Here is a 26,555-nt window from a genome sequence, read left to right on the forward strand (position 1 = left end):
TACTTTCTTTTTCTAAAAAAAATGTATTTAGGGCTGGAGGGATGGCTTACAGGTTAAGACATTTGCCTGCAAAGCCAAAGGATCCCAGTTCAATTCTCCAGGACCCACAAAGCCAGATGCACAAGGGGGCACATGCATCTGGAGTTCGTTTGCAGTGGCTGGTGCGCCCACTCATTCTCAGTCTCTCTCTCTGTCAAATAAATAAAATAAAATAAAATAAAATTATATATATATGTAATATATATATATAACATATATATAATTTATATATTTATATATATATATATATATATATATATATATATATATATATATATATATATAATTTATTTGAGAGAGAGAGAGAGAGAGAATGGGCACACCAGGGCATCTAGCCACTGTAAATGAATTCCAGATGCATATGCCCTCTTGTGCATCTGGCTTTGTGGGTCCTGGAGAATCGAACCGGGATCCTTTGGCTTTGCAGGCAAACATTTTAACCTTTAAGTCATCTCTCCAGTCCTAAAATCTATACTTTCAAAGGTATAACTGCTTTAAAAAAAAAAAACTTACATCTTTAAGACAGAGCCTAATGTAATCATTGGAATAGTTCTTTTTATTTATTCTTTTGAAGCAGGGCCTCACTCTAGCTCTGGTTGACCAGGAACTCACTCTCTAGTCCCAGGCTGGCCTTAAACTCACTATGATTCCCCTACTTTAGCTTCCAGAGTGCTTAGGAGTCTGTCACCTGGCTCACTCATGCGAAGCATTCTAAGCATCTAAGCAAGTATTAACAATTTGAATTTAAAGCAATTTTTTTGTGTGTGTGTGCCTATGGGAAGTCAGGAGAGTGGTTGCAATGTGTGAGGGTCCAGTGTGCCCTGCTGAGACAGAAACTGAGAAGCAGCTGGGAGCAGTGTCCTATGATGGAAACAGACAGCTGTGGCCATGGCCCTAATTTTTGCCTCCTTATCATTTCCCATGGGTGTGCAGTAGCCTGCACAATTTGCTCTTTATCTTTATGTTGGGATGCTGTCCCCCTTCGTCCCCTTCCAGTTTCAACTTGCCTGCCCCCACACCTATACCTGCAAGATATGCAGAGAGGGGCTGGAGAGATGGCTTAGCAGTTAAGCGCTTGCCTGTGAAGCCTAAGGACCCCGGTTCAAGGCTCAGTTCCCCAGGTCCCACGTTAGCCAGATGCACAAGGGGGCGCACGCGTCTGGAGTTCGTTTGCAGAGGCTGGAAGCCCTGGCTCACCCATTCTCTCTCTCTCCCTCTATCTGTCTTTCTCTCTGTGTCTGTCGCTCTCAAATAAATAAATAAATAATTTTAAAAAAAAAAGAAAAAAAAGATATGCAGGGAGAATGGGAAGCACAAAAAATAAAACAAAAAAAACTCTGGAGTGTGGTAGGGGATGGTGTGCACCATCAAAGGTGATGTGCAGGCTTGAGGACTTCACCTGACATGAAGATAGTCCATGTGGCCACCGCAATGATAGTTGGTAAATGTGGGTTCTATGTAGCAGACTCATGTGTGTGCATTTTTGTCCCAGCATAAGCTCTGGTAGACAGGGGGAAAAGGTCCAGGTTCAAGGCCTATATTGCCTCATCAGAGGTTAGCCAGGAACAGTGTCTATGCCCTTCTTTCTATTGGTAGAGAAGTGAACCAAGCCCTTCAGAAAATCAGATGATAAAAGCAATTTAATTCTGATTTAAAGCCTTAGTAGCCTGATGTGTTGCCTTCACTCAATTATAAAAGCAACTGTCTGGGGGCCTTGGGATCATGTATCCAGCTGTAGGAACAGCATACATGATCCAAGGTCTCTCAGACTCTGAAGGAATGGTGGTTATGGGGGGGAGGGGGAGAGGCAGTCTGGTACCCAGGGAGAGGGGGAAATTGAACTTATCCCATGATGTGGCCAAAGAAGGAAAGTACATGTACATGTCATGTCCTGCCCTTAGCCCTAAGGGAAGGAGCCTTGGAAAAGAGGAAGGAGACTAGCTTATGAAGAGAGAGGCAGATGTCTGTGGGGAAAGCCAGTCATGTTGGAAACCCTAAATGTGGAACTCTAGGAGCACTTAAGAGGGAACTAGTGGCCAAGCATCATGGCTCATGCCTTTAATCACAACACTCAGGAGGCTGAGATAGGAAGATCACCATGAGTTAGAGGCCCGCCTGGGCCAGAGTGAGTTCCACATCAGACTGGGCTAGAGCAAAACCCTGCCTCAAAAACTCAAAAGAGAGAGAGAGAACACAGAAACCAGTAGAATCTGAAGAATGGACTAGAGGCCATTTTGAAAAGTTTTGGTTTTGGAAGTTTGAAACTGGGCTTTGGGCAGAGACAAGTGAAAATGCTCAGAAGGTTAGAAGGACTCCCATGCAGGAGAGGCAATGTGGTAGTTCGAATGTATGTGCCATAGATACAGACTGTCAACTTCAGTTTCCAGTGGGCAGAGCCCTTCTGGGGATGAGCCATGTAACTGAAGTTGGATCTTGAGTCCAGCTCTAAGGATGTGGAGAGCAATTTAAGCTCTGGCCATTGTGTGCTTGCTCATATTAGTGGTGTTGGCTGTTTGGTGAAGAGTCCCTGCTCGTATCTATGAAAGGGAACCAGCTTCTTCCACCATTGGTGGTAGTCCCCTGGATTTTGTAAGTCTGAAATAAGCCCCTTTTTCTCCCATAAGCTGCTTTTGGTCAGATGTTTGTGCCAGCAATAAGGAGTTGACTGCAACAGACAATGACAGAGAGTGGGGGAAGGGTAGCAGGGGAGAGGAACCATTTTGCTATTTCATCATATGAAATGATATAGTGTCATTAGACAATGTTAAAAAAAAATTGGTAGTGCCTGAAACTACCTACACAAGACCATCATAAGAGGAGGAAAAGACCATGACATCAAAATAAAAGAGAGACTGATTGAGATGGGGAGGGAATATGATGGAGAATGGAATTTCAAAGGGGAAAGTAGGGCGGGGGAAGGAGGGTATTACCATGGGATACTTTTTATAATCATGGAAAATGTTAATAAAAATTGAGAAAAATTAAATAAAAATTGGGGCTGGAAAAATGGCTTAATGGTTAAGGAGCTTGCCTGCAAAGCCTAAGAACTCATCTTCAACCCTCCAGGTCCCACGTAAGCCAGATGCACAGTGACACAAGTGCAAGGTCATGCATGCGCACAAGGGGGTACATGTGTCTGAAGTTTGATTGCAATGGCTGGAGGCCCTGGAGCACCAATTTTCTTCCCCTTCTCCTCCCCCCCCCACCCCCGCACCACTTCTTATCCCCTCTTGCTTGCTCATATTAAAAAAAAAAAAAAAAAAGGCCACTCTGTTGGACTTGCCTCAAAAAAAAAAAAATCCCCTTCACATAGCAGGTCAAAGACTGAAAGAGAGTAAGTAAAGCACTCAGAGCTTAAAGAAAAATCATACTTGTAGCAAAGCAAGAAAGCACCCACAACAAAGCACATATGCAGAGAAAGCAGGAAAACACCAGGCAAAGAGAAATCCTTCCCCTCCCCAGCCAGGCTGAAAGGGAACTGAAAAAGACTTACACATGTGTGCCAAGATAGATTCACATATATGCATTATGAGATTTATATGGATCAAACATCCAATTAGGACGAACCTCATCATCAGACTCAGGTGTGTAAGGGAGAGACCTAATTGGTGGTTGGACTGAAGAGGCTGACTCAGGAAGGGCCAACCCACAGGTGTCCTAAGCCTGGGAAATCTTGAAGGAGCAGCAGGAAATTGTCACTGAAGTTAATGTTTGCAGCCATCTTGGATGAGACTGGATCAGAAATAAGTTCTAGTCCTGTCATAGTAGGCAACATGCATCTCCTTGGGCATTTGTCCTTGCCTGACTACCTATATATATTCTAAAAAGCTACCATGGTCCTATCTATCAACACTATTAATGTCAGGTTTAGGTTGGAGAATAGAGGACAGTTTCTTGGGCTCAAGGTTTTAGCACCAGGAGAGAATGGCATCAGATATAAAAGGAAAGAGGCTTCATCACATTGAGGAAGGGAAAAGGTTTTGAGACTTTTGGGGGGGGTGGGATGGGGAGGGATAGCATTCCCCCTTTCATCCCTGGTGTAGTAGAACTTAATCAATGACCACAATAGTAAGTAGGGATTCCAAAATTCCAGACTTTTATTGGGAGAGGCGGTTCTCTTGAAATCTAACAAGAGTAAAAGAAAAAAAAACTTCAATAAATGATAAGATAGTCTATGTGTCTGAATGGGAAAAATAAATATTAAAAATATGTAATTTTTCCCCAAAGAGAAGGTACTAGACCATGTGTGACATGAAAACAGATGGGGAAACTTCTAGGAGGTATGGAAGGGACCTGCAGGAGGGGACAAAAGGGTGGTAAGTAGACACATACATATGAAAAAGTCATAATGAAACTCATCAATTTAAAACATTATTTTAGGAGGCTGAATAGATAAGATACCTCAGTGGTTAAAGTCACTTGCTTGCAAAGCCTGATGGTTGAGTTGATTCCCTAGTACTCACATAAAGCCAGATACGCAAAATGATGCATGTATCTGGAGTTAATTTGTAGTGGCAAGAAGCCCTGGTACACCATATTCATTCATATTCATTCTCTCTCTCCTTCCCTTGCAAATAAATACATATAAATTTATTATTTAAAAAATTTAAGGCGACGCGCTTGAGAGTGATGACATCAGAGTGCGCCGCCTCCACCTTCGCCCTCGCCAAGAACAGCGTTGGGGAGGCTTGCACAGACATGAAGCGGGAGTATGACCAATGTTTCAATCTCTGGTTTGCCGAGAAGTTCCTAAAAGGGGACGGCTCTGGGGACCCATGCACCGACCTCTTCAAGCGCTACCAACAGTGTGTTCAGAAAGCAATAAAGGAGAACGAGATTCCTATTGAAGGACTGGAGTTCAGGGGCCGTGGCAAAGATAAGCCTGAAAACTCTTCTTGACCTTGAAGATGGATACCTCACGTTAGGAACAGAAAGGAGTCTGGATTTTGTCAACAAAGGCTATGAAGATAGATGTGGAATTTGATGAGTTTGGGATTTTTGTTTCTGCCTTCTGGATTTTCCTTCTTCTAAAAGATGATGAACTGTCACTCTTGTTTTGAGATGATTTCTCACTTGCAGAAATGTGCTAAAACTGAACAATTTCTTGGGATTATGGTTGCAATACATGGTCTGTAATCAGCTTTAAACACGCCTTGTATGTAAGTAATGATGAACTGGCCAAGGTGATCTTGATTTTTGCTGCAAAGGACCTTAGGTACACTCTACGGGGGTCATTGTCCATGACAGCAGTCAGTTAGGACCTCTTTTTCCTCTCAGGGAGCTAATGCTCTTAAAAGGGGCCCAGGCACTACGGTTCCAATCAATGGGGAGCACGGTTTTATTTTTATGTGGTAATAGTTGATTGCTGGTGGCCTGTGTTAGTGAAGGGGAGGAAGCTTTTAACAGTGCCTGCCTTAACCTGAGTTGGATGACCAACTCAGAGTTCACAGCATGGCTAACACTTACCATGCTTGGTTGCCAATAAAGAAGCACCTTCATTACAAAGACCTGCTACTACCAGTTTTCAATTCAAGCTAATCTGCACATCATTCAAAAGGAAAAATGCTGCCTCTGGTCAGATGCAGATGTGGGAAAGGTGCTTGCTTTTATCTGTCTACTGTGCCCTACATCATATCTGTAATCATGAAAATGAAATAAATTGTAACATTAGTTTTTACTTAAAAATATTTAAGCCAGACATAGTGGCACACACCTTTAATCCCAGCAGTTGGGAGGCAGAGATAGGAGGATCACTGTGAGTTTGAGGCCACCCTTAGACTATATAGTGAATTCCAGGTCAGCATGAACTAGAGTGAGACCATACGTTGAGAAAAAAAAAAAAAAAAAATCTTTGAAAGGATATACAAGATTGATAAACCTTTAGAAAATCTGACCAAAAGAAAGAGAGAAGAGATGCATTAATAAAATTAGAGATGAAAAGACAGCATCACAGAGAAATTCAAAAAATCATAGGGACATACTATAATAACATATACTCCCTAAGTTTGAAAATCTGAAAGAAAAAAAATCTGAAAGAAATGATTCCCTTGATTCATATGACATATTAAAATTAAATCAAGATGAGATTAACCAGTTAAGTAAACCTGTAACAAGTATAGAGATCCAAGCAGTTATAAAAAAAATCTCCCAACTAAAAGAATTCCAGGCCCAGATGGATTCACTGGTGAATTTTACCAGACCTTCATGGAAGAACTAACACCATTGCTTCTCAAACTTTTCCATAAAATAGAAAAGGAAGGAATCCTACCAAACTTCTACAAAACCAGCATCACCCTGATGCCCAAAGCAGACAAATATAGAACAACAACAAAAAAACCCACAAAATTACAGACCAATATCCCTCATGAATATAGAAGCAAAAATTCTCAACAAAATATTGGCAAACAATACAAGAATGTATCGGAAAGATCATTCACCCCGACCAAGTAGGCTTTATCCCAGAGATGCAGGGATGGTTCAAAATGCACAAATTGATAATGTAGTACATTATAAAAATGGACTGAGGGACAAAAATCACATGATCATCTCATTAGGTGCAGAAAAAGCATTTACAAAATCTAATATCCCTTCATGATAAAAGTCCTACAGAGACTGGGGATAGAAGGAACATATCTCAACATAATAAAGGCTATTTATGACAAACCTATAGGCAACATAATCCTAAATGGTTTCCACTAAAATCAGGAACAAGACAAGGGTTTCCACTGCCTGCACTTTTATTTAATATAGTACTGGAAGGCTTAGCCATAGCAATAAGGCAAGAGACACATAAAAGGGATACATATTAGAAAGGAAGGGATCAAGTTATCATTATTTGCAGATGATATGATTCTATACATAAAGGACCCTAAAGACTCTACCACCAAGCTTTTTTTTTTTTTTTTTTTTTATAAAGGAGATCTGGGTTTTTTTTTTTTAATTTTTATTTATTTATTTATTTGAGAGCGACAGACACAGAGAGAAAGACAGATAGAGGAAGAGAGAGAGAATGGGCGCGCCAGGGCTTCCAGTCACTGCAAACGAACTCCAGACGCGTGCGCCCCCTTGTGCATCTGGCTAACATGGGACCTGGAACTGAGCCTTGAACCGGGGTCCTTAGGCTTCACAGGCAAGAGCTTAACCGCTAAGCCATCTCTCCAGCCCCCACCAAGCTTTTAGAGCTGATAAACACCTATAGCCATGTAGCAGGATACAAAATAAACACAGAAATTAGGAGCCTTCTTATATGCTAACAACAAACACACAGAGGATGAAATCAGAGAATCATTCCCATTCACAATTACATTAAAAATTAATAAAGTACCTTGGAATAAACCTAACCAAGGAAGTGAAGGATCTCTACATGGAAAACTTCAAAACACTCAAACTAGAAATTGAAGAAGACACTAGGAAATGGAAAGGCATCCCTTGTTCTTGGATTGGAAGAATCAATATTATGAAAATGGCAATCTTCAATCTACACATTTAATGCAATCCCCATCAAAATTCCAATGGCATTCTTCACGGAAATAGAAAAAACAAAAGAAGAAATACAGATAGCATAAAAAAATATTTTAAAAATGTTCTACATCCCCAGCATCAGGGAAATGCAGATTAAAACTACGTTGAGACTCCATCACACTCCTGTCAGATTGGTTACCATCATGAAAACAAATGACTGCAAATGCTGGCAAGGATGCACAGAAAGAGGAGCCCTTCTTCCCTGTTGGTGGGAATGCAACTGGGTCCAGCCATTGTGGAAACCAGTGTGAACCAGTGTTCCTGAGGCAGCTAAAAGTAGATTTGATTAACCATGACCCAGCTATACCACTCCTAGGCATGTATCCTAAGGACTCATCTCACTACCGTAGAGATACTTGCTCAACCATGTTTATTGCCACTCTATTCACAATAGCTAGGAAATGGAACCAGCCTAGATGGCCCTTAACTAATGAGTGGATAATGAAGATGTGGCACATTTGCACAATGGAGTTCTACCCAGCGGTAAATAAAAATGAAATTATGAATTTTGCAGGAAAATAGATGAATCTGGAAAGGATTGTACTTAGTGAGGTAACCCAGGCCCAGAAAGCGAAACATCATATGTTCTCTCTCAACGTGTAGATCCTAGCTACAGATGATTGGACATCTGTGTGAATAGGAATAAAACTCAGTAGCAGAGGCCAGTAAGCTAGAAAGGGAATAGAAAGGCAGGGAAGGGGGACTTCATAGAATGGTATTGTATATAGGTAAGTAGAAGAACAGACTAATGGGGGTGAAAAGGACTAAGTGAGGTCAGAGATTGAGGGAGGGCTAATCAAAATCTAAGAGGATATAAATAAGTCATATGGAAACCTACCTTTTTGGACAATGGAAGCCATAGATTGTGACTAGAAAAATTTCCAGGGATGGGATACCTTCTAGTGAGTGTTGGCCAGGGAGGCCCCTGATGCCACCAAAACATTACAGGCTATTGCCGAGGCTGTTGGTTTCCCACCAGGAATAGATGGTAAGACCCCATTGCTGAAGATTCCACATGCTTGGGCTGCAAGGTCACTGAGAAACCCTGCTGGAGTTGAGCTGAAAACCTCCTCCATGTAGAACAGCAGACAGAAAGCTGGAAAAAGCTAAGCTGCATGCAGTTCAACAGAAGAGTGAGAAACCACCAGTGGAGATACTCCACAGTGGACATTGCAAGCCTTAAATTTGGCCAGCCAGGCCAAATGAGCCAACGGGTGCAATAGTGGCATGTCTGTTATGGGGAAAACCAACCACTCTCTAATTGGACTGGAGGCTCGCTCATGGGAGGGAATACATCCCTGATACTGAAAACCTATAACAGGGGTGGTCATGAGCCTTAGGGGTGTGACGTTGCTGGTATCTGGCTAAATGTATATACTATGCTCACCAAACTTCCCAGTAAGCACTTCTCTTAATGATCATACCCATATATTAATGCTACTCTCCCTTTTGGTTAGATAAGCTTCTCTTTTCAGATGGCAGTGACCTTGGGATGACTCAGAAGGCACCATGGTGCTGAGAAGAAGTGACAGAGGAGTGCTCAGCACTGCAATATCTCTATCATGCCTTCCAAGGCTCAGGGTCCATTGCAGAAGAGGTGGCAGAAAAAAATGTAAGAGTCGAAGGAAGGGTAGGACTCCTTACAATGCACTCCACCAGACACAAAATAGTCTGGATACCCATGACCTCACAGTGGCTGACTATCTACAAAAAACCATCATAATAAGAGGAAAAGATGATGACATCAAAATAAAAGAGAGACTGATTGAGGGGGGGAGGGGATATGATGGAGAGTGGAGTTTCAAAGGGGAAAGTGGGGGGGGGGGATTGCCATGGGTTATTGTCTACAATTATAGAAGTTGTTAATAAAAGAAATAAATTTAAGAAAAAGAAAACACAATTCTCCTCAAGTTAATTCCCAAAATTTATTGCAATTCAATGAAAGCTGTAAAGAGATATTCACAGTGGCATAAACCTAACAAAGACATTCCAGAACTCTTTAGGAAGAATAAGAATGAACTCAAGAGATAGCTTAGCGGTTAAGGTGAGCCAGATGCACAAGGTGGCACATACACCTGGAGTTTGTTTGCAGTGTCTGGAGCCCCTGGCACACCCATTCTTTCTCCTTGTCTGTCTGTCTCTCTCTTCTCTCTCTCAAGTAAATAAATAAAATATTTTTTAAAATAAGGATAAAATTGAATATTCTCTTTAAAAAAGTAAAAGATTTTCACAATCAGATTTAAAACTATTTTAGGCCAATTATAACAATTATAAGTAGCATGTTACTAGTACAAGAAAGAAATAGATCCATGTAACACAGTAGGAAGTCCAGAAGTAGGCCTGTGTATATTTAGTGTATGATTGATATAGAATTATAAGTCAGTGGGGGGAAATGGACTAACAACTAATATATTACTTATTTTTTCATTGCTGTGACAAAATACCCAACTAGAAGCAGCCTATGAAAGGAAAGGGGTTTAATTTGGCTTATAGTTCCAAAGATTTCATCATGGCAGGGGAGGCATGGCTGGAAGTGGTAGTTACTGCAGCATACAGAAAACAGAGAAAACACATGGTAATGGGCTATAGTACCTCAAGGCCCCACCTCCTAATGGTTCCATAACCTTCCAGAACAGCCTTCTTAAAAATAAAAGAAATGAAAAGAAAATATGGGATGGCTTTGTATATTCTTTTATGAAGGATTATTATTATTTATATTTTAAATCATATATAGTAAATAATATTTGAAGACGGTATTGACAGCATTGTAGAAATTGGGGTACCATGGCAGAAGAATCTCCCAGAAATACTTGACCTTTATTTTATTTTAACCATTCTACAAATATTTATTAAGCATGGCTGGCTGCTGATATATATCACTGATCCATGACACAATTTCTACCTGCCAGTTTTAATGTGAAGGCCAAAAAGTGAATAGGCAGTACAAGAACTGCTGCACTCGGAACTGGTCTTGCTCACAGGAAGAGGGAGCATAGAACTCAGTCTTAAACATGAGGAAGGCCTCTGGAGAAAGGGACACCTAAGCTACAATCTGAAAGATAAGGAGAAGTAGACAAGTAAAAGGAGAGTGAAAAGTGTTCTAGAAAAAAAGGAACAGTATAGCAAAGTCTAAAACATATGATAATTAGAGTCACTGTAAGAATTTCAGGACTGGAAAATTCACAGGCAGTTGAACAACCTAATATCTGAAAGTAATGGTATTATTTTTCTATACAGAGGAGAAAATTCTTGGGGTACTAGCATTGATCAGAAGTGAAGGAAAACTGAGTATGGTCATATAGGCCATAGATCTTGGCACTCAGAAGGCTAAGGCAGGAGCATATGAATTCAAGGCCAGCCTGCACAACAGCAAGACCTTGTCTCAAAACAAACAAAACATGAAGGAAAATTACATCCAGCTAATGACAGAAAGTCAAATGACTAAATATGATTGCTCTTGTACCTTTTTTTTTTTTTTAACACATGAGAGAGAGAATGGCCATGCCAAGGCCTCCAGCTGCTGCATACAAACTCCAGATGTGGTAGAGCATTTGGCTGCACAAACTCCAGATGCATACGCCACTCTGTGCATCTGGCTTTACATGGGTAGTGGGGAATCAAACCTGGGCCCTTAGACTTTGCAGGCAAGTGCCTTAACTGCTAAGCCATCTCTCTAGCCCTGCTCTTGTATCTTTAATAACCTGTAACAAGAAATCCAAGCAAAAAAAGAATTTATGATACTTTACAAAATCTAACCTTAGCCCTTAAGAAGTTTGCTGAAGTTCCCAGCCCTTTTATTTAGGTGTTAATATTTACATTGTGTTATAGGTAGTAATACTGAGACTCTTATTAGCTTCCTTACATGACAGCTCCTCAGACTATTGAGGCCTTACCTCACCTCGATTTTAAAAGATATGAGCCTTTATTGCCAAGCAGTTCTCTAGTTGACCAAAATGAAATGGAACCAAGGTTGAAATCACGATCCAAATATATACATTGTTAGGTCTTTGTTTGGGTGGTGTTTAGAATGTACCTGGCATAGGTGGAGGAAATTGAGTTAAGATAGCCAGCCAGTAATGCATGCCACTGTTGGCATTCCAGGTACGCCTACAAATCAGCAGAGCCAGATCCCTAAAGTCCACTGCTCCATTTTGCAATTTATAAGCATTTTTATATCACAGAATGATTTCTATGAAAGATTGATCTGCTAAATTAGGCTCATTCCAAGGTTGAAGGAGCTGAAAATCATCTTTAACAGCAATAATATACACTTTCTGTTAGCATTTTTTGTGGATACATTGCTTCTTCAGCTCATAGTGTAAGCTTTGATTTGTCTGCCCTCTACTGGAAATCTGTGGTTATGGTGCCCAGTGACTAACCCTCTGACTTTTGAAAGATGTTCTCCTTTAAAGACTTTTATTGCCATCAAATCAACATACTTAGTATTTTACTCAGTTTTCTGAGATACTGACAAATGCCTCCTTGACCACCCCTACATGAAGATCAAGTTCAGAGTCCAGTTCCCCACAATCTTTTGGAGCCTGTCTTTCAACCATCTAGAATGCTTACTGTCATTCCCAAGATAGCAAATGTGCCTTTCTACCTTCCATTTGCTCATGTCTCAAATATCATGGCAGTCCTGAGACTACATAGTGAATTCCAGGGGTCAGCTTGGGCCAGAGTGAGACCCTAATTGGAAAAAAAAATAGTAAAATAAGTGACTTAAAACTATGTGTAGTAGAATACAAAACTAATTAATAAAAAAATTTTTAAAAACTATGTGTAGTAAGTAGATGAGTCTTTTTAGAATAGTGTTTAGTTTTTAAAAAGCATAGAGCTGTGGTAAAGCTCAGTGTCTGCACTTACTCAGCCTGTGTAAAGCCCTGAGTTTGATCCTCAGTACTGATTTTTTTTCCCATGAGGACCCAAGTTTGATCCCTAGAACCCACATAAGAAAATAATGAGCATGGTGTCAAAAGTGGGTGATGTCTGAGAATCTGTTGAGGTTGTCCTCTGACTTCCACATGTACCCACACACACATACACAAATGAGTTTAAAATATGTTTAAAAAAAAAAAAAGAAAAGGAAGGAAGGAAAGGAGGGAGAGAGAGGGAGGAAGGAAAGAAATAAGTAAACAGGGCTAAAGAGATGGCTGCAAAGCCAAAGGACCCAGGTTCAATCCCCAAGACCCATGTAAGCCAGATACACAAAGTGGTGGATGCATCTGGAGTTTGTTTGCAGTGGCTGGAGGTCCTGGTATTCCCTCTCTCTCTCTCTCTCTCTCTCTCTCTCTCTCTCTCTCTCTCCCTCTTCCTCTCTCAAATAAATTAAAATAAAATAAAATAACATGGTAATAAAAGTTAAGAACTGGCTGGAGAGATGGCTTAGTGATTAAGCACTTGCCTGTGAAGCCTAAGGACCCCGGTTCAAGGCTTGATTCCCCAGGACCCATGTTAGCCAAATGCACAAGGGGGCGCATGCTTCTGGAGTTCATTTGCAGTGGCTGGAAGCCTTGGCGTGCCCACTCTCCTCTCTCTCTGTCTCTCTCTGCCTCTTTCTGTCTCTGTCACTATCAAATAAATAAATAAAAATAAACAAAAAAAGTTAAGAACTGGCCATGGCTACTCAGGAATGGAGACAGGATGATACAGAGGTAGATGGGATGACTGGAATAAACTAGAAAATGCAGATGGCTCATTGGCAGGCAGTGTATGTATTGTTTGAAATTACTTTTGTCCTCCTACTTCAGTGTGTGTCAAACAGGGCAAAAGTGATAGCAGAACAAATATTAAAATCAGGAAGAAAATTTAGAAAAAATGTTAGCCTGTTTCGTTAGTACTATCATCTTTTCTGACTTTCCCCTCATGTCAATATTCTGTCTCTATGAAGTACTGTAAAAGTGTATATACAATATATGCTAATTCATGGGACATATTGTTGGTTTTAATTTTGTCTTAACCATATGGATTGCCTTAGACAATAAACTTATTTCCCTTTTGTGAATTTTAGTTTCTCAATCTGTAAAATAGTCATTGAACTTTAGTTGCCATAAATTATAACAATTTTTTGTTTTAAAAAATATTTTTATTTATTTATTTGAGAGAGAGAAAGGGAGAAAGAGGAAAAGAAAGAGAGACAATGGGCACACCAGGGCATCCAGCCACTACAAGTGAAGTCCGGATGCATGCATCACCTTCTACATCTGACTTACATGAGTCCCGGGGAACCTAACCTGGGTCCTTTGTCTTTGTAGGCAAGTGCCGGAACTGCTAAGCCACCTCTCCAGCCCTATAACAATTATTTTTTGTGTCACTAAAAATTTTTTATTAAATTCATTTATTCTTTGTTATGTATTTGTGAGAATCAATGAAAAATATGATTCTAACAACTTTGAATTTATAAGAAATTGGTAAGGGAATATACATAATGTATTGTACACAGTGTCTGACATATTGTAAGTACTATGAGGTAGCCATTATTGGGCAAAAGGTGAGGGTGCTGGTAGTCATTCTGCCCTCCCTTTCTTTCCTTCCTTCTCTCCCTCCCTCCCTTTCTTCTTTACTTATTTTTAGAGACAGATTTCATGTAGCCCAGGTTGGCCTTGAACTCACTGAGGATGACCTTGAACTTTTGGTTCTTCGGCCTCTACCTCAGTGCTGGGATTACAGGTCTGTATCAGTGGTGCTCACTGTTTAGATTCTTTGTGGATTAGAGTCATAGATCATTTTGCTAGGATTTGTTACAAGCAATCCCCAATCCCAATAATCATTTTATGCTCTATAGCCTTTCTTGCTATTGATTTGTAGTTTGATTCCATTGTGGTCAGATAGAATGCAAGGAATTATTTCAATTTTCCTGTATTTGTTAAGATTTACTTTGTGTCCTAATATATGGTCTATTTTAGAGAATGTTCCATGTGCTGCTGAAAAGAATGTATATTTTGCAGCATTTGGATGAAATGTCCTGTATATATCTGTTAGGTCCATTCCTTCTATGACCTCATTTAGTCCAGATGCCTCTCTATTTATTTTTTCCTGGGATGATCTGTCAATTGATGAGAGTGGGGTGTTGAAGTCACCCACCACCACTGTGTTTCGTGTTATCTGTGACCTTAGTTCTAATAGTGTTTGTTTGATGAATTTGGGAGCCCCCATGTTAGGTGCATATATGTTTAGGATTGTAATGTCCTCCTGTTGGAGTGTGCCCTTAATCAATATGAAGTGACCTTCCTTATCTTTCTTGACTAACATTGGACTGAAGTCTACCTTGTCAGATATTAGGATATCAACCCCTGCTTGTTTTCTAGGCCCATTTGCTTAAAACACTGTTTTCCAACCTTTCAGCCTAAGATAATGTCCGTCCTTTGTAGAAAGGTGAGTTTCTTGGAGACAACAAATTGTAGGATCCTGCTTTTTAACCCAGTCTGTAAACCTATGTCTTTTGGTTGGGGCATTGAGGCCATTGATACTAAGTGATATTATTGAAAGGTGTGTATTTATGTTTGCCATTTTTTTGTGGTTCCGGTTCTACCTTTGCTCTCTTGTGTTAATTAGTATTTGAGTATTGCTTGTTTTTTCCAGGTTCCTTATATGTGTGCTTTTCTTTCTCTTTGGCATGGAGGATTCTTTCAAGTATTTTCTGTAGAGCTGGTTTTGTCTTCAAATACTCCTTTAGCCTGCTTTTGTCATGGAATGTCCTTATTTCTCCTTATTTTTGAATGGATAGCTTTGCAGGATAAAGTAACCTTAGTTGACAGTTGTTATCTTTCAGAATTTGGAATATATCACTCCAAAGCCCTTCTGGCTTTTAAAGTTTGTGTTGAATAATCTCCTGTAATCCTGATGGGTTTGCCTTTGTAGGTAACTTGATTTTTCTCTCTGACTGCTTTCAATATTTTTTCTTTGGATTGTGTGTTTGGTAGTTTGATTATAATATAGCGAGGAGAGGTTCTTTCCAGGTTTTGTCTGGCTGGTGTTCTAAAGGATTCCTGTATCTGCATTGGCACCTCTTTCCCAATTTGGGGGAAGTTTTCTTCTATGATTTTGTTGAGGACACCTACTATGCCTTTGGAGTGAAATTCTTCTCCTTCTACTGTGCCCTGAATTCTTATGTTTGATCTTTTCATAGTGTCCTGAATGTCTTGAAATTCCCATTCATACTTTTCTATTAGTTTGTCTTTCTCTTGTTGAACTGTATTAGATCTGTCACTTGGTCTTTTAGCTTAGATAATCTGTCCTCTCCTTCATCCATTTTACTGGTGAGATTTTCTACCAAGTTTTTTATTTCATTAATTGTGTTCTTCATTGCTGTAATTCTGACTGGTTTTTCTTTATTATTTCTATTTCCTTATTTATGTCTTGTATTATCTTCTTTATTTCATTAAATTGGTGTCCTGCATCTTCTTTGATTCCTTTGATTTCCTCTTTGTTTCTTTTGACTTGTTTTTTGACTTCTTTGAACATATTTACAATCATTCTTTTGAAATCTTTCTCAGGCATTTCCTCCAACTCGTTCTCACTGGAGGTCATCTCTGATGCATTAATACTCTTTGGTGGATTTATATTATCTTGATTTTTGGTGTTTCTTGTGTTATAATGTATATATTTTTGCATCGTGGATTAAGTTAATGCTCGGATTTTTTAGTTTGCTGGGTATTCTTAGCTGTATCAATTGATCTGATATTATGTATCTTCAGTGTAAGAGAATAAGATGTTAGGTGTGGCTCTTAACACTCTCAGAGTATCTAGAAAAGTGTTCCTAGGGGTTGTGTTTGCCTGCTACGGGAGTATTCAAGTAGGCTGAGTGGAACAAAATACAGGTAGATTCTAATATTTAACTTAACACTGTATACATTCAATCAACAACGGCACTGAGTATTTATGCAAGAGTAGGTGTTATAACAACCAGATCCTCTATCAACAAAGAGGTTAAGATTTCTGGTCTGTTGAGGGTTCCAAGTCAGCTTGTGACCAAGTGATATCCTTCCCTGGTGCAATTCCAATTACCTTTTGATGATTTTGGTCTCAGCCAAGGAGGCTGGCTGGGTTGCTGGGCTGCTGTTCTATTTTCTGGAGCTGGACACTGGCTTTCCCTGCGGGGCAAACCGAGCCTGGCAACTGCACCCCCGCTGCTGGAACCACCTCTGCTGCTGCCAAAGCTGCCGCTGCTGGATCCCCCACTGCTGCTGCTGAAGACGCCGCTGCTGGAGCCGTTGTTGCCAGTGCCAGAGCTGCTGCTATTGCTGCTGGAGCCATAGCTTCCAGTGCCGCTTCCACTGCCGGAGCCGGGGCGCCGCTGCCACTGCCAGAGCTGCTTCGGCCTGCCTGTGTGGGCTCTGGATGCTCTAGACTCCTATTTCTGCTGCCGTTTTAATTTCTCATACACCTCCCTTTTTAGTAAAAGTGTGTATTTTGTTGGGTTTTCTTTGGCTTTTTCTCCCCTAGGCTGCTTTGGCGTGGTTCCTATGGTGCCATCTTAACTGGAAGTCCCCAATAATCATTTTAAAGTAGCCTAACACATAATATGTTCAGTTGGCTTTCAGGGCTAACTGTTTTAATGAGTAGCACTTTGCTGTCAATGAAATTAGTTTCCTCCAGGAATAAGTTCTGGTGATATCAGCTTCTTGAATTGCTAAGTTATCTCTTATGAAGAAAATTTAGTTTAAATGTATAGCAACATGAAAAGGAATATTTGTACTTATAAAGCTTAGTCAAATTCCTTGGTTATGTAATACCATGAGACTTTAGGTTTTGTTGTTATTGCTGTTGTTGTTGTTTTATTTTTTGGTATTTCAAGGTAGGGTTTCACTCTAGCCCAGGCTGACCTGGAATTCACTATGTAGTCTCAGGCTGGCCTTGAACTCACAGTGATCCTCCTACTTCTGCCTCCCAAGTGCTTGGATTTAAGGTATCCACTACACCTGGCCTGAGACTTTAGTTTTTAATTCTTTTTTTTCCCCCTCTCTTTGTACAGGAGGCTGACAGTGGGGAGGAGGAATGCCGATCACAGCCCCGGAGGTATGTTTGTTCATTATATCCTTATGACATTCATGTGGTTATTATCTTCTCAATATCTTCAATCTACTGGATTAGTTTGTCCCAATTTTCTAAGAAGCTCTATTAACCTTTTTAAAATGGAACTGCTGGACTGGAGAGATGGCTTAGCAATTAAGTGCTTGCCTGTGAAGCCTAAGGACCCCGGTTCAAGGCTTGATTCCCCAGGACTCACATTAGCCAGATATGCAAGGTGGCACATGTATCTGGAGTTCATTTGTAGGTTCTGGAGGCCCTGGTGCATCCATTCTCTTTCTGTGTCTCTCTCGCTTTCTCTCTTTGTCTATTGCTCTCAAATATATAAATGAAAATATATAAAATTTTTAAATGGAACTGCTACTGGGTCTGGTGGCTGACACCTGTAAATCCTAGCACTCAGGATTTAAAAAGTGGTAAGAAGATCACTATGAATGCAAGGCTATCCTGGGACTACCGAATGAGTTCTAGGTCAGACTGGACTAGAGTGAGACCCTGCCTCCAAAAAACAAAGTCCACTTTAGCTAAATATCTGTTTCCATCACTCACAAGTTCTGCCTTCTATAAAGTTCTAGAGCATAAACACAATTAAGACATCTTCTTTACCATTTTATAACCTTGTCTCCATTGTCCTCAAATGTTCAGAGCTTTGCCAGAATAACCTTTGTATCGATTTTTCTGTTCAGAATTTGTTTATGTATTTTGTTTTGTATTTGTTTATGTATTTTCTAAGGTGGAAATATTCTCTCTAGAACTTTATTCCTTTTGAGTTCTTACCAGAATTGCCTGAAGCAGTCTCTTCATAGCAATTGCATGTACCTTAGAACTCTTCTACGGTCTCTACCTATTGCCCAATTTGTTATAGTAGCACCTCACTCTCAGTATCAAAATCTGTATTAGTCAGTGTAGTAGTCAGCTACTGGAATGAACTTCCAATCAGACTCACTTATGGAGAAAGGGCTATTTATTGAAGCTTACAGCTCCAGGGGAAGTTCCTCAATAGCAGAAGAAGCTGGCTGGCTTTTACAGGTCTAAGCAGAGAGAGAGAAAAGCCACAAGCCACCACAAGCAAGCAAGCACACTTTTGGAACTCCAGGAAAAGCTCCTGCACTTTACATTGCACTTTACATATCTTTAGACTGGAATTCCAATCCACCCACACACCTTAGCTGGACCCTAGGATCCACCCACAGTGACACCTCCTCCAGCCTCCCCCAGGCTACAATCCAAATTACAAACTTGAATAGAATCCTGAGTATATTAGGGGCCATCCATTCAAGCTACCACAATAAGGGTTCTATAAAGAAGAAAACAATAGGAAGAAGAGGAGGGGGAAGGGATAGGGAAGTTGAGGAAAGGAGAGAGAGAGATATTATTTTTTTAGACAAGGTTTTCTAAGTAGCCTAGTCTAGCCTTGAACTCCTGATCTTCCTGCCTCTACTTCCTAATTTGGATTACAGGGGTGCACCACTATTGGTGGCCTGGAATTATTTTTGTATTCACGTAAAATAACCATACATATTTATGGACAATAATTTAATACATGTATGTAATGTGTGATGAGCAATTCAAGGTAATTAGCACTGTCCTTAAATACTTGTTATCTCTTTGTGTTGGGGACCTTTAAATTCCTCAGTTTCTTTCTAAAATCTATACTGAATTTGGCTAGAGAGATGGCTCAGCAGTTAAGAACGTTTGCCACTCAAGCAAAAGGGTCTGGGAGGGCCTAGTCTGCTTGTATTCTCTTTCCCAGAACCCACATAAAAAGCTGAGCATGGCTGTCTCATGGAAGTACATAGATAAGCAATAGAGAAGGGTACCCAGAGTTCTCATCTGGCCTACATGCATCCGCATATATACCACACCAAATATACCTTATACACACAGACACACACAAATGTATAGTATACAAAATTGTTGTGAACTATAGTCACCCGTTAACACTGTAGAACACTAAGATTTATTTCTTCAATCTAACTATATTTTGGAACTCATTATTCAATACCCTTCCTCCTCACTACTCTTGATAACTTCTAGTGACTAACTGCTATCATACTCTTCATCTATGTGAGGTCAACATTTTTAGCTTTTACTAAACGAGAATATAAAGTATTAGCCTTTCTGTCCCTGCCTTATTCTGTTAATATACTATCCTTCACATCCATAGTTTTAAGAAAAGAGAAGGAAATTATGACATGTGCAGTAATAGTCACAAAAAGATAAATACTATGCAATTCCATTCAGATGAGTGAAAAAGTAAAATAATGGTTACTAGATGTTGGGGGTACAATGGGAAGTTATTGTCAAATGGGTAGAGAGTTGCGTCTTGGACATTGAAAAAAGTTCTGAAACCAGGTGTGGTGGTGCACACCTTTGGTCCCAGCACTGGGAGGCAGAGAATCACCATGAGTTTGAGACCACTCTGAAACTGCATATTGAATTCCAGGTCTGTCTGGGCTATAGTGAGTCCCTGCCTTGAAAAACACAGTGAGGCCCTACGTCAAAAAAAAAAAAAAAAGTTCTGAAATGGATAATGATGATAGGTACACAAGGTGAAGGTGTTTAATGCCACTGTATTGTACATATAAAATGATAAATTTTGTTGGGTATATCTTATTGTAATTTATAAATAGTATATTTATGCCAAACTCACTCCTTTTTGTGATTTTTAAAGTCTGATGAGATTTTGTCTTTCTCAGAGTATAAGCATTAAAAAATAATAATAATAATCATGGGGCTGGAAAGATGGCTCAACCATTAAGACTCTTGCTTTCAAAGCCTAAAGACCCAGTAAAATTCCCCAGTAACCACGTAAAGCCAGACACACAACGTGGTGCATGCGTCTGGAGTTTGCCATGGCTAAAGGCCCTGGTGTGCCCATTCTCTCTCACTTTCTCTCTGTGTTCTTTCTCTCTCTTGCTCTCAAATAAATAAATAAACAAAAGTAGAAACATCTTTTGTTGAGCTATGTATTCTTTTAATACCAACTTATATGACAGAAATCCTCAAGAAACAATTTTTTGAGGATATTTTTGAATAGCTTTCAGAAAGAATGTTGTTGTAGAGGAGATCTGAAGTGTACAATGTTTCTTTGAGCAAAGAAGTACTGATTGGAAGTGCTTATGAGTAGAACTCACTGAAGACCTAGCTTTTAAGGAAGTGTCAGTACTAGTCATCTTGTGAATAAGAAGCCAGGGGAGGGAAGATGGTAAAGCCCAAATGACCAGACTGGGTCAAGGAAAGCAAAGAACAGCAGTGACAAGGAACAGCTCTGGCACTGAGTTGCAGGAAAAGCCTACAGGTTAGATAAAACTAAAAGAATAGGCTGTAGAAAACTGAAAGGGAAGACAAAATATGGGACATAGACTTAAGTACTTAATGACAGACAAAGAGAGGAGACTATATTACGTGAATGTGTACATTTCAAAAATACCCCTGATGAAAATCCAAAGAAAGCTTTGTCCTTACAGAGAAAATCTCTTATCTCTGCGTGTCTTGAAATGTGAATTAGAGGCTTGCTGACTCATAGCCAGGGCTTGAGCAGCAGTAGTGAGCTCTGGAGGCAAAGGAAAGGTAGGTTTTCAATAAATAGTTACTAAGTTCATGTATAAGGTCTCTAGGACCAATTTTTACCTTGATATGTTTGAGTGTTACAGGGTCTCAGTTCATTTATAAAAGAATGTAACACATTCTACATTAGTGGTTTAGGAAAAAACTAGATATCAATCATAAATTATCAAAGCAGGGGGTGCCAGCTGACACAGATAGTTATATTTTTATAAAAATCTAATACTCAGTGACCCGGCTCTTTATAAAATTAGGCCTCAGTTAAACAGAAGTGTTTGAATACTGTCTTTTAAGTTCTGGGATTAATTACAATTTTCTTTCTCCTTTTATCACACAAGTCTGTCTGCTATATGTGCAATCCACTTAAATGTCCTTTGCTATAAAGTGATATACTTAATAATTACGTGTTTGGTTTTGAAAGCTAAATTGCAATTGCAAAAGCATGTATTAAGCAACTAGATGTTTTGTTATTAAATGTGATCTGTAAGCTCTTTGTGCATAATGTTTTAAAGCATTGTATTTAAATGCATTGCTGGTCCATAATGAATATCTTAGGAAAATGCATTTTCCTATATTGTAAAAAAAATTTTTTTTCTTTTAAAAATAACAGTGTGGGCTGGGAGATGGCTTAGTGGTAGGCTTCTGTAATTCTTGCCTATAGGAAGAAGGGAAGTAAAGAACTTCCCAGTTCATGAACGGAGTTTTATGCAAGGGACCCTGCCTCAAATGAAGAAGAAGGCAAGGTCTACCACCTGAAAGTTGTCCTCTAGCCTACACATGTACACCATTCCATGTGTATATGCACACATACACACAATAAATAAAAATTTTAAAAATAGCATATTATAGAAAATGCGGTTGTATCTCACTAACTTTTAAATAAAAAGACAAGTACATGAAATTGAATGCCAGTATCCTTTTGCATATTTATGAACCCACAGCTTTCTTTTGTATATGATGGTCTACTTTATTGACCAGGGAGCAACCAGGAAGATAATTATAAAACTGAACCAGGGCTGGAGAGATGGCTTAGCGGTTAAGTGCTTGCCTGTGAAGCCTAAGGACCCCTGTTAAAGGCTCAATTCCCCAGGACCCATGTTAGCCAGATTCACAAGGGGACGCACGCATCTGGAGTTTGTTTGCAGTGGCTGGAAGCCCTGGCGCGCCCATTCTCTCTGTGTGTCTCTCTCTCTCTGTCTGTCTCTCTCTCTCTCTCTCTCAAGCACGCGCACACTCTCAAATAAGAAATAAAAATAAACAAAAAAAATTTTTAAAAACTGAACCATATTACAATGCTAATATCCAACCATCTGACTTAAAAATATCTATCTCATGTCAATCAACATAATAAATTATAAGATAATAAATAAAAATGGAAAAGGGAATATGCCACTGAAATAAATCTTTGCAATCTTAAAACATTTTTTTAAGTAGAAAAACGGGTGACCTTAAAGAAATTGGCTTGGAGCCAGCAACTAAAAGTATTATATAGTAGAGATTCAAAGAACCAGGGAAATTATCCTTTAAAAGAAAGACAAATGAATGCTTATGCCACTAAGAACAATTATTATATTTTTCCCCTCAACTTTTTTTTTGTTAAGACATGTATTCCATGCTGTCCTCTAATTCACTATGTAGTTGAGGATGACCTTGAACTTCTTATCCTCCTTCCTCTATTTCCATAGGGTTATACATAGGTATGCACAATGATACCCAGTTTTATGTAATACCAGGGATCAAATCCAGGGTCTCGTACATGCATACTAGGCAGGTACTCTACCAACTGAAATATCACCTGCCCCCATCTCAACTCAATTTATAAAGTCTGTTAACAAAATTCTTTGTAAGTCTAGTAGAAAAATGATTATTTTCACTTTAAAAAAATTATTTATTTCTGTGTATGAGAGAAAGAAAGAGGCAGGTAGAGAGAGAAAGAATGGGCATGGTAGGGCCCCCAGCCACTGTAAATGAACTCCAGATACATGTGCCACTTTGTCCATCTGGCTTATGTGGGTCCTGAGGAATTGAACCTGGGTCCTTTGGCTTTGCAGGCAAGTGCCTTAACCACTAAGCCATCTTTCCAGCTCCCAATACTTCACTATTTTAAGGCCACTTTCTGTTTCAAGTTTTTCATAAAGAACTACTTACTATCTGCTGGGAAAATTCTGTAACTTTGAAAACTTCTCAGGATACTTAAAATAGCAATGAAAACAAACTACAATACAGGGGAGGAAGCCAGCCATCATGGCGCATGCCTTTAATCCCAGCACTCAGGAGGCAGAGGTAGGAGGATCACTGTGAGTTTGAGGCCACCCTGAGATTATATAGTGAATTCCAGGTCAGCCAGTGGTACAGTGAGAGCCTACCTTGAAAAAACAAAAAACAACAACAGCAGCAACAAAAATAACCAATATAGGGGAGAGGGAAGGGAGAGAAAGCAATAGGGGCCAAAGGTGTCTCAGAATACCTCCAGAAGAGTTGGGATTTGAATGAATGGGGTCTAGATAGCAGAACATTCCAAATATGTGGGGACTGTGGTGGGAGAATGGGTAGACATCTTCTGAAGTCTAGAGGAAAATGCTAAGTGTTATATGAACAGCAGGGGAAAATGTCCAGAAGTGTCAAAAGATATGAAGGGGCAGGGTGGGGTGGCAAATGCCTTTAATCCCAGCCCCAGCACTCAGGAGGCCAAGGTTTGAGGATCACTGTGAGTTCTAGACCAGCCTGAAACTACAGAGCAAATTCCAGGGTAGCCTGGGCTAGAGCAAGACCCTGCCTTGAAAAGACAAACAAACAAAAAGATATGAAGGGTTAAAAGGAAAAGATTCAGGAATCTGCAACAGTAATTTATTTATTTTTGTTTTTGTTATTTTGTTTTTATATGCTCATAAACTTTAATAAAAATATTGTTACAAAATTTATGATAATAAAATTTATGGTTTCCACTTCTTTAATGGGAGACATCTTGATGAAAATTTAGTAACCCTAACTCTTCTGGCCTTGCTTCAAAGTTATCTATAAAGGGACTTGGTTCCAATTTTATTTCATCATCTTTACAAACTGCTGTAAGTCATGCTGATTTCTGAGATGCAGAACAGTCCAAAGGGATGGTCTGAGATTGACAGTGAATATTCCTTGGTGTAAAGTATATCTAGTTTGAAAGAGAACTGTATCCTCTGAGATAACCGTTTTCCGGATGCCACATTTATGAGTAGGGTATACAAAATGGTACAAATATGTTTGTATCCAACTCACAGGTCAGCCTGTTCCCAGAAATAATTCACCAGCACGTATGTATAGAATGCTTCTGTTGTCAGTGGAAGGGCTAACAGAGATCATCACCCAATCCAAAGAACAGGTTATTTTCACATTGATGTTCTCAGCACAAGACCAAATCAAGACAGCAAGAAGAATCAAGATCTCTAAAGCTGTAGACTTTCATCTTCACTGAGGCTGACTTCCAACTCAACATCGTCCCTGCTACAGTAATTTAAACAAATGGTTAGCTCCTACCTGAGAATGCATGAGGACAGGGACTATGATTTATCGTGGTATTCATGGTAATGAGCATGTAGTTGACACTCAATAAACACTAAATAAGTAAATAAGAATACTTTTTCCAGAAAGAATATAGCTGAGAAAGAGAAGATAATAAAGAATTGACTTTTCAGCATTGTGTCAGTTACTTTCTTCTTGCTGGAACAAAATACTTGAACAGATATAACTCATGGAAGGAAGCTTACAGTTTCCTGAGGAAGTTGATCATGGTGAAGAAAGCATGGCAGGAATAGACAGCTGCTCACATCTTCACATCACCAAGGAGGAAATAGAAAAAGCTCAAAAAAAGAAAAAAGAAAAAGCTCAAGAGCACCAAGTGGGGCTAAACTATAATACCTCAAGGCTAGCTCCTGGTGACATACTTCCTCCAAGAAGGCTCTACCTCTTAAAGGCTCCATAAATTTCCTGAACAGTGCTACCACCTGGGGATCAAGTATTTAAACACAGGAGTCCATAAGAGACATTTTTTATTCAAACCAATACAGACATGTAAAGCACAGAGCAACACCCAAGTAAAACAGTTTGAAGGCCCACTATAGAGCCTATGGATGTAGTGCAGTGGTAAAGCCTAATATGTGCAAGGTCCTGGGTTCAATATTCAACACTAATCTCCCCCCCCCAAGAAATAATCAAATCAGGCCATGTCTTTGTATACAAGATAATTTTATAATGGAAGTTTGTTAATAATTCATTCAATTTAGAGCTTTCTTCTAGAGCTTTGCTATGGTACCTCATCATGCTCTCTCATGTGCAGATATAACTGTCTGTGGATTTAAATATCATGACAATAAATGTAAAACATTGCCTATCTTTCATCTATAAAAACAGTACATGTATTTCTGTCTAGATATATGTTCCAGTTAAAAAAACTGTATTATCTAGCCAGGCATGGTTGCATGGGCCTTTAATCCCAGCACTCAGGAGGCAGAGGTAGGAGGATCACCATGAATTCAAGGCCACCCTGAGACTACATAGTGAATTCCAGGTCAGCCTGAGCTAGAATGAAACCCTACCTCAAAAAACCAAAAAAAAAATTTAAAAAAAAAGTATTATCGGCCAGGTGTGGTGGTGCACGCCTTTAATCCCAGCACTCGGGAGGCAGAGGTAGGAGGATTGCTGTGAGTTCAAAGCCACCCTGAGACTCTATAGTGAATTCCAGGTCAGCCTGGGCTAAAGTGAGACCCTACCTCGAACCCCCCCCCTACAAAAAAGTATAATCCTAGAGAATATGAGTATTATACTTAATTTTTCCAAAAGAAAGGCTAGGACAAAGGAAAACTAGAGCTGCTGAGCACTCAGGAGGCTGAGGTAGGAGGATCTCTGTGAGTTCAAGGCCAGACTGAGAGACTACATAGTGGATTACAGATCACCCTGGGCTAGAGTGAGACCCTACCTTAAAAAAAAAAAAAAAATTGAGCTGGAGAGATGGCTAAGCAGGTAAGAGCACTTGTGCAAGCATGAAGAATTCAGTTTGATCCCTAGCATCTATGTAAAAAGCTGGGCTTAGCCACATAGAGGGGGTAGAGATAGGAGGATTATTCGAGCTCTAGGCTCAGTGAGACTGTCTCAGGGAAATAAGGCAGAAGAGTGATAGAGGAAGACAGCAATGTTTTCCTTTTACCTCCACTTTTAGGCATGGAAGGCACACACACACACACCCATGCACATATTCATGCAAGCAAGCACCCAAAAGAAGGGAAAATGTATTATAAGCATGAACAGATAACTCCTGATTTTTTGATCTTTTTAATTTTCAAACAATCACATACTTAGAGAAAAGTTAAAAATGTAGTACAAGGACCTTCTTTTTCCTGAGCCATTAGAGATGTACTATCCACTAC

General features: G+C 39.7%; 2 protein-coding genes across 2 annotated transcripts in view; both read left to right on the top strand.

Moving 5' to 3' along the window:
* Positions 1–26,555, top strand: part of Ssh2 (slingshot protein phosphatase 2) — a 345,428-nt gene that overhangs the window by 132,913 nt on the left and 185,960 nt on the right. The window contains exon 2 of the mRNA XM_004667880.3: positions 17,534–17,577. Within this exon, the coding sequence (XP_004667937.1) occupies positions 17,534–17,577 (44 nt within the window). The remainder of the gene's footprint in view (positions 1–17,533; positions 17,578–26,555) is intronic.
* LOC123463383 (TP53-regulated inhibitor of apoptosis 1-like) lies at positions 4,669–4,938 on the top strand. The gene has a single exon (XM_045158382.1). It carries the CDS (start codon positions 4,669–4,671, stop codon positions 4,936–4,938), a length of 270 nt encoding a protein of 89 aa, XP_045014317.1.

The sequence above is a fragment of the Jaculus jaculus genome, chromosome 9, assembly GCF_020740685.1.
Source record: "Jaculus jaculus isolate mJacJac1 chromosome 9, mJacJac1.mat.Y.cur, whole genome shotgun sequence".
In the NCBI taxonomy this organism is placed as follows: Eukaryota; Metazoa; Chordata; class Mammalia; order Rodentia; family Dipodidae; genus Jaculus; species Jaculus jaculus.

Excerpts from the sequence above, each read along its gene's own strand:
- LOC123463383 (XM_045158382.1), top strand. The coding sequence starts at position 4,669 with ATGACATCAGAGTGCGCCGCCTCCACCTTCGCCCTCGCCAAGAACAGC.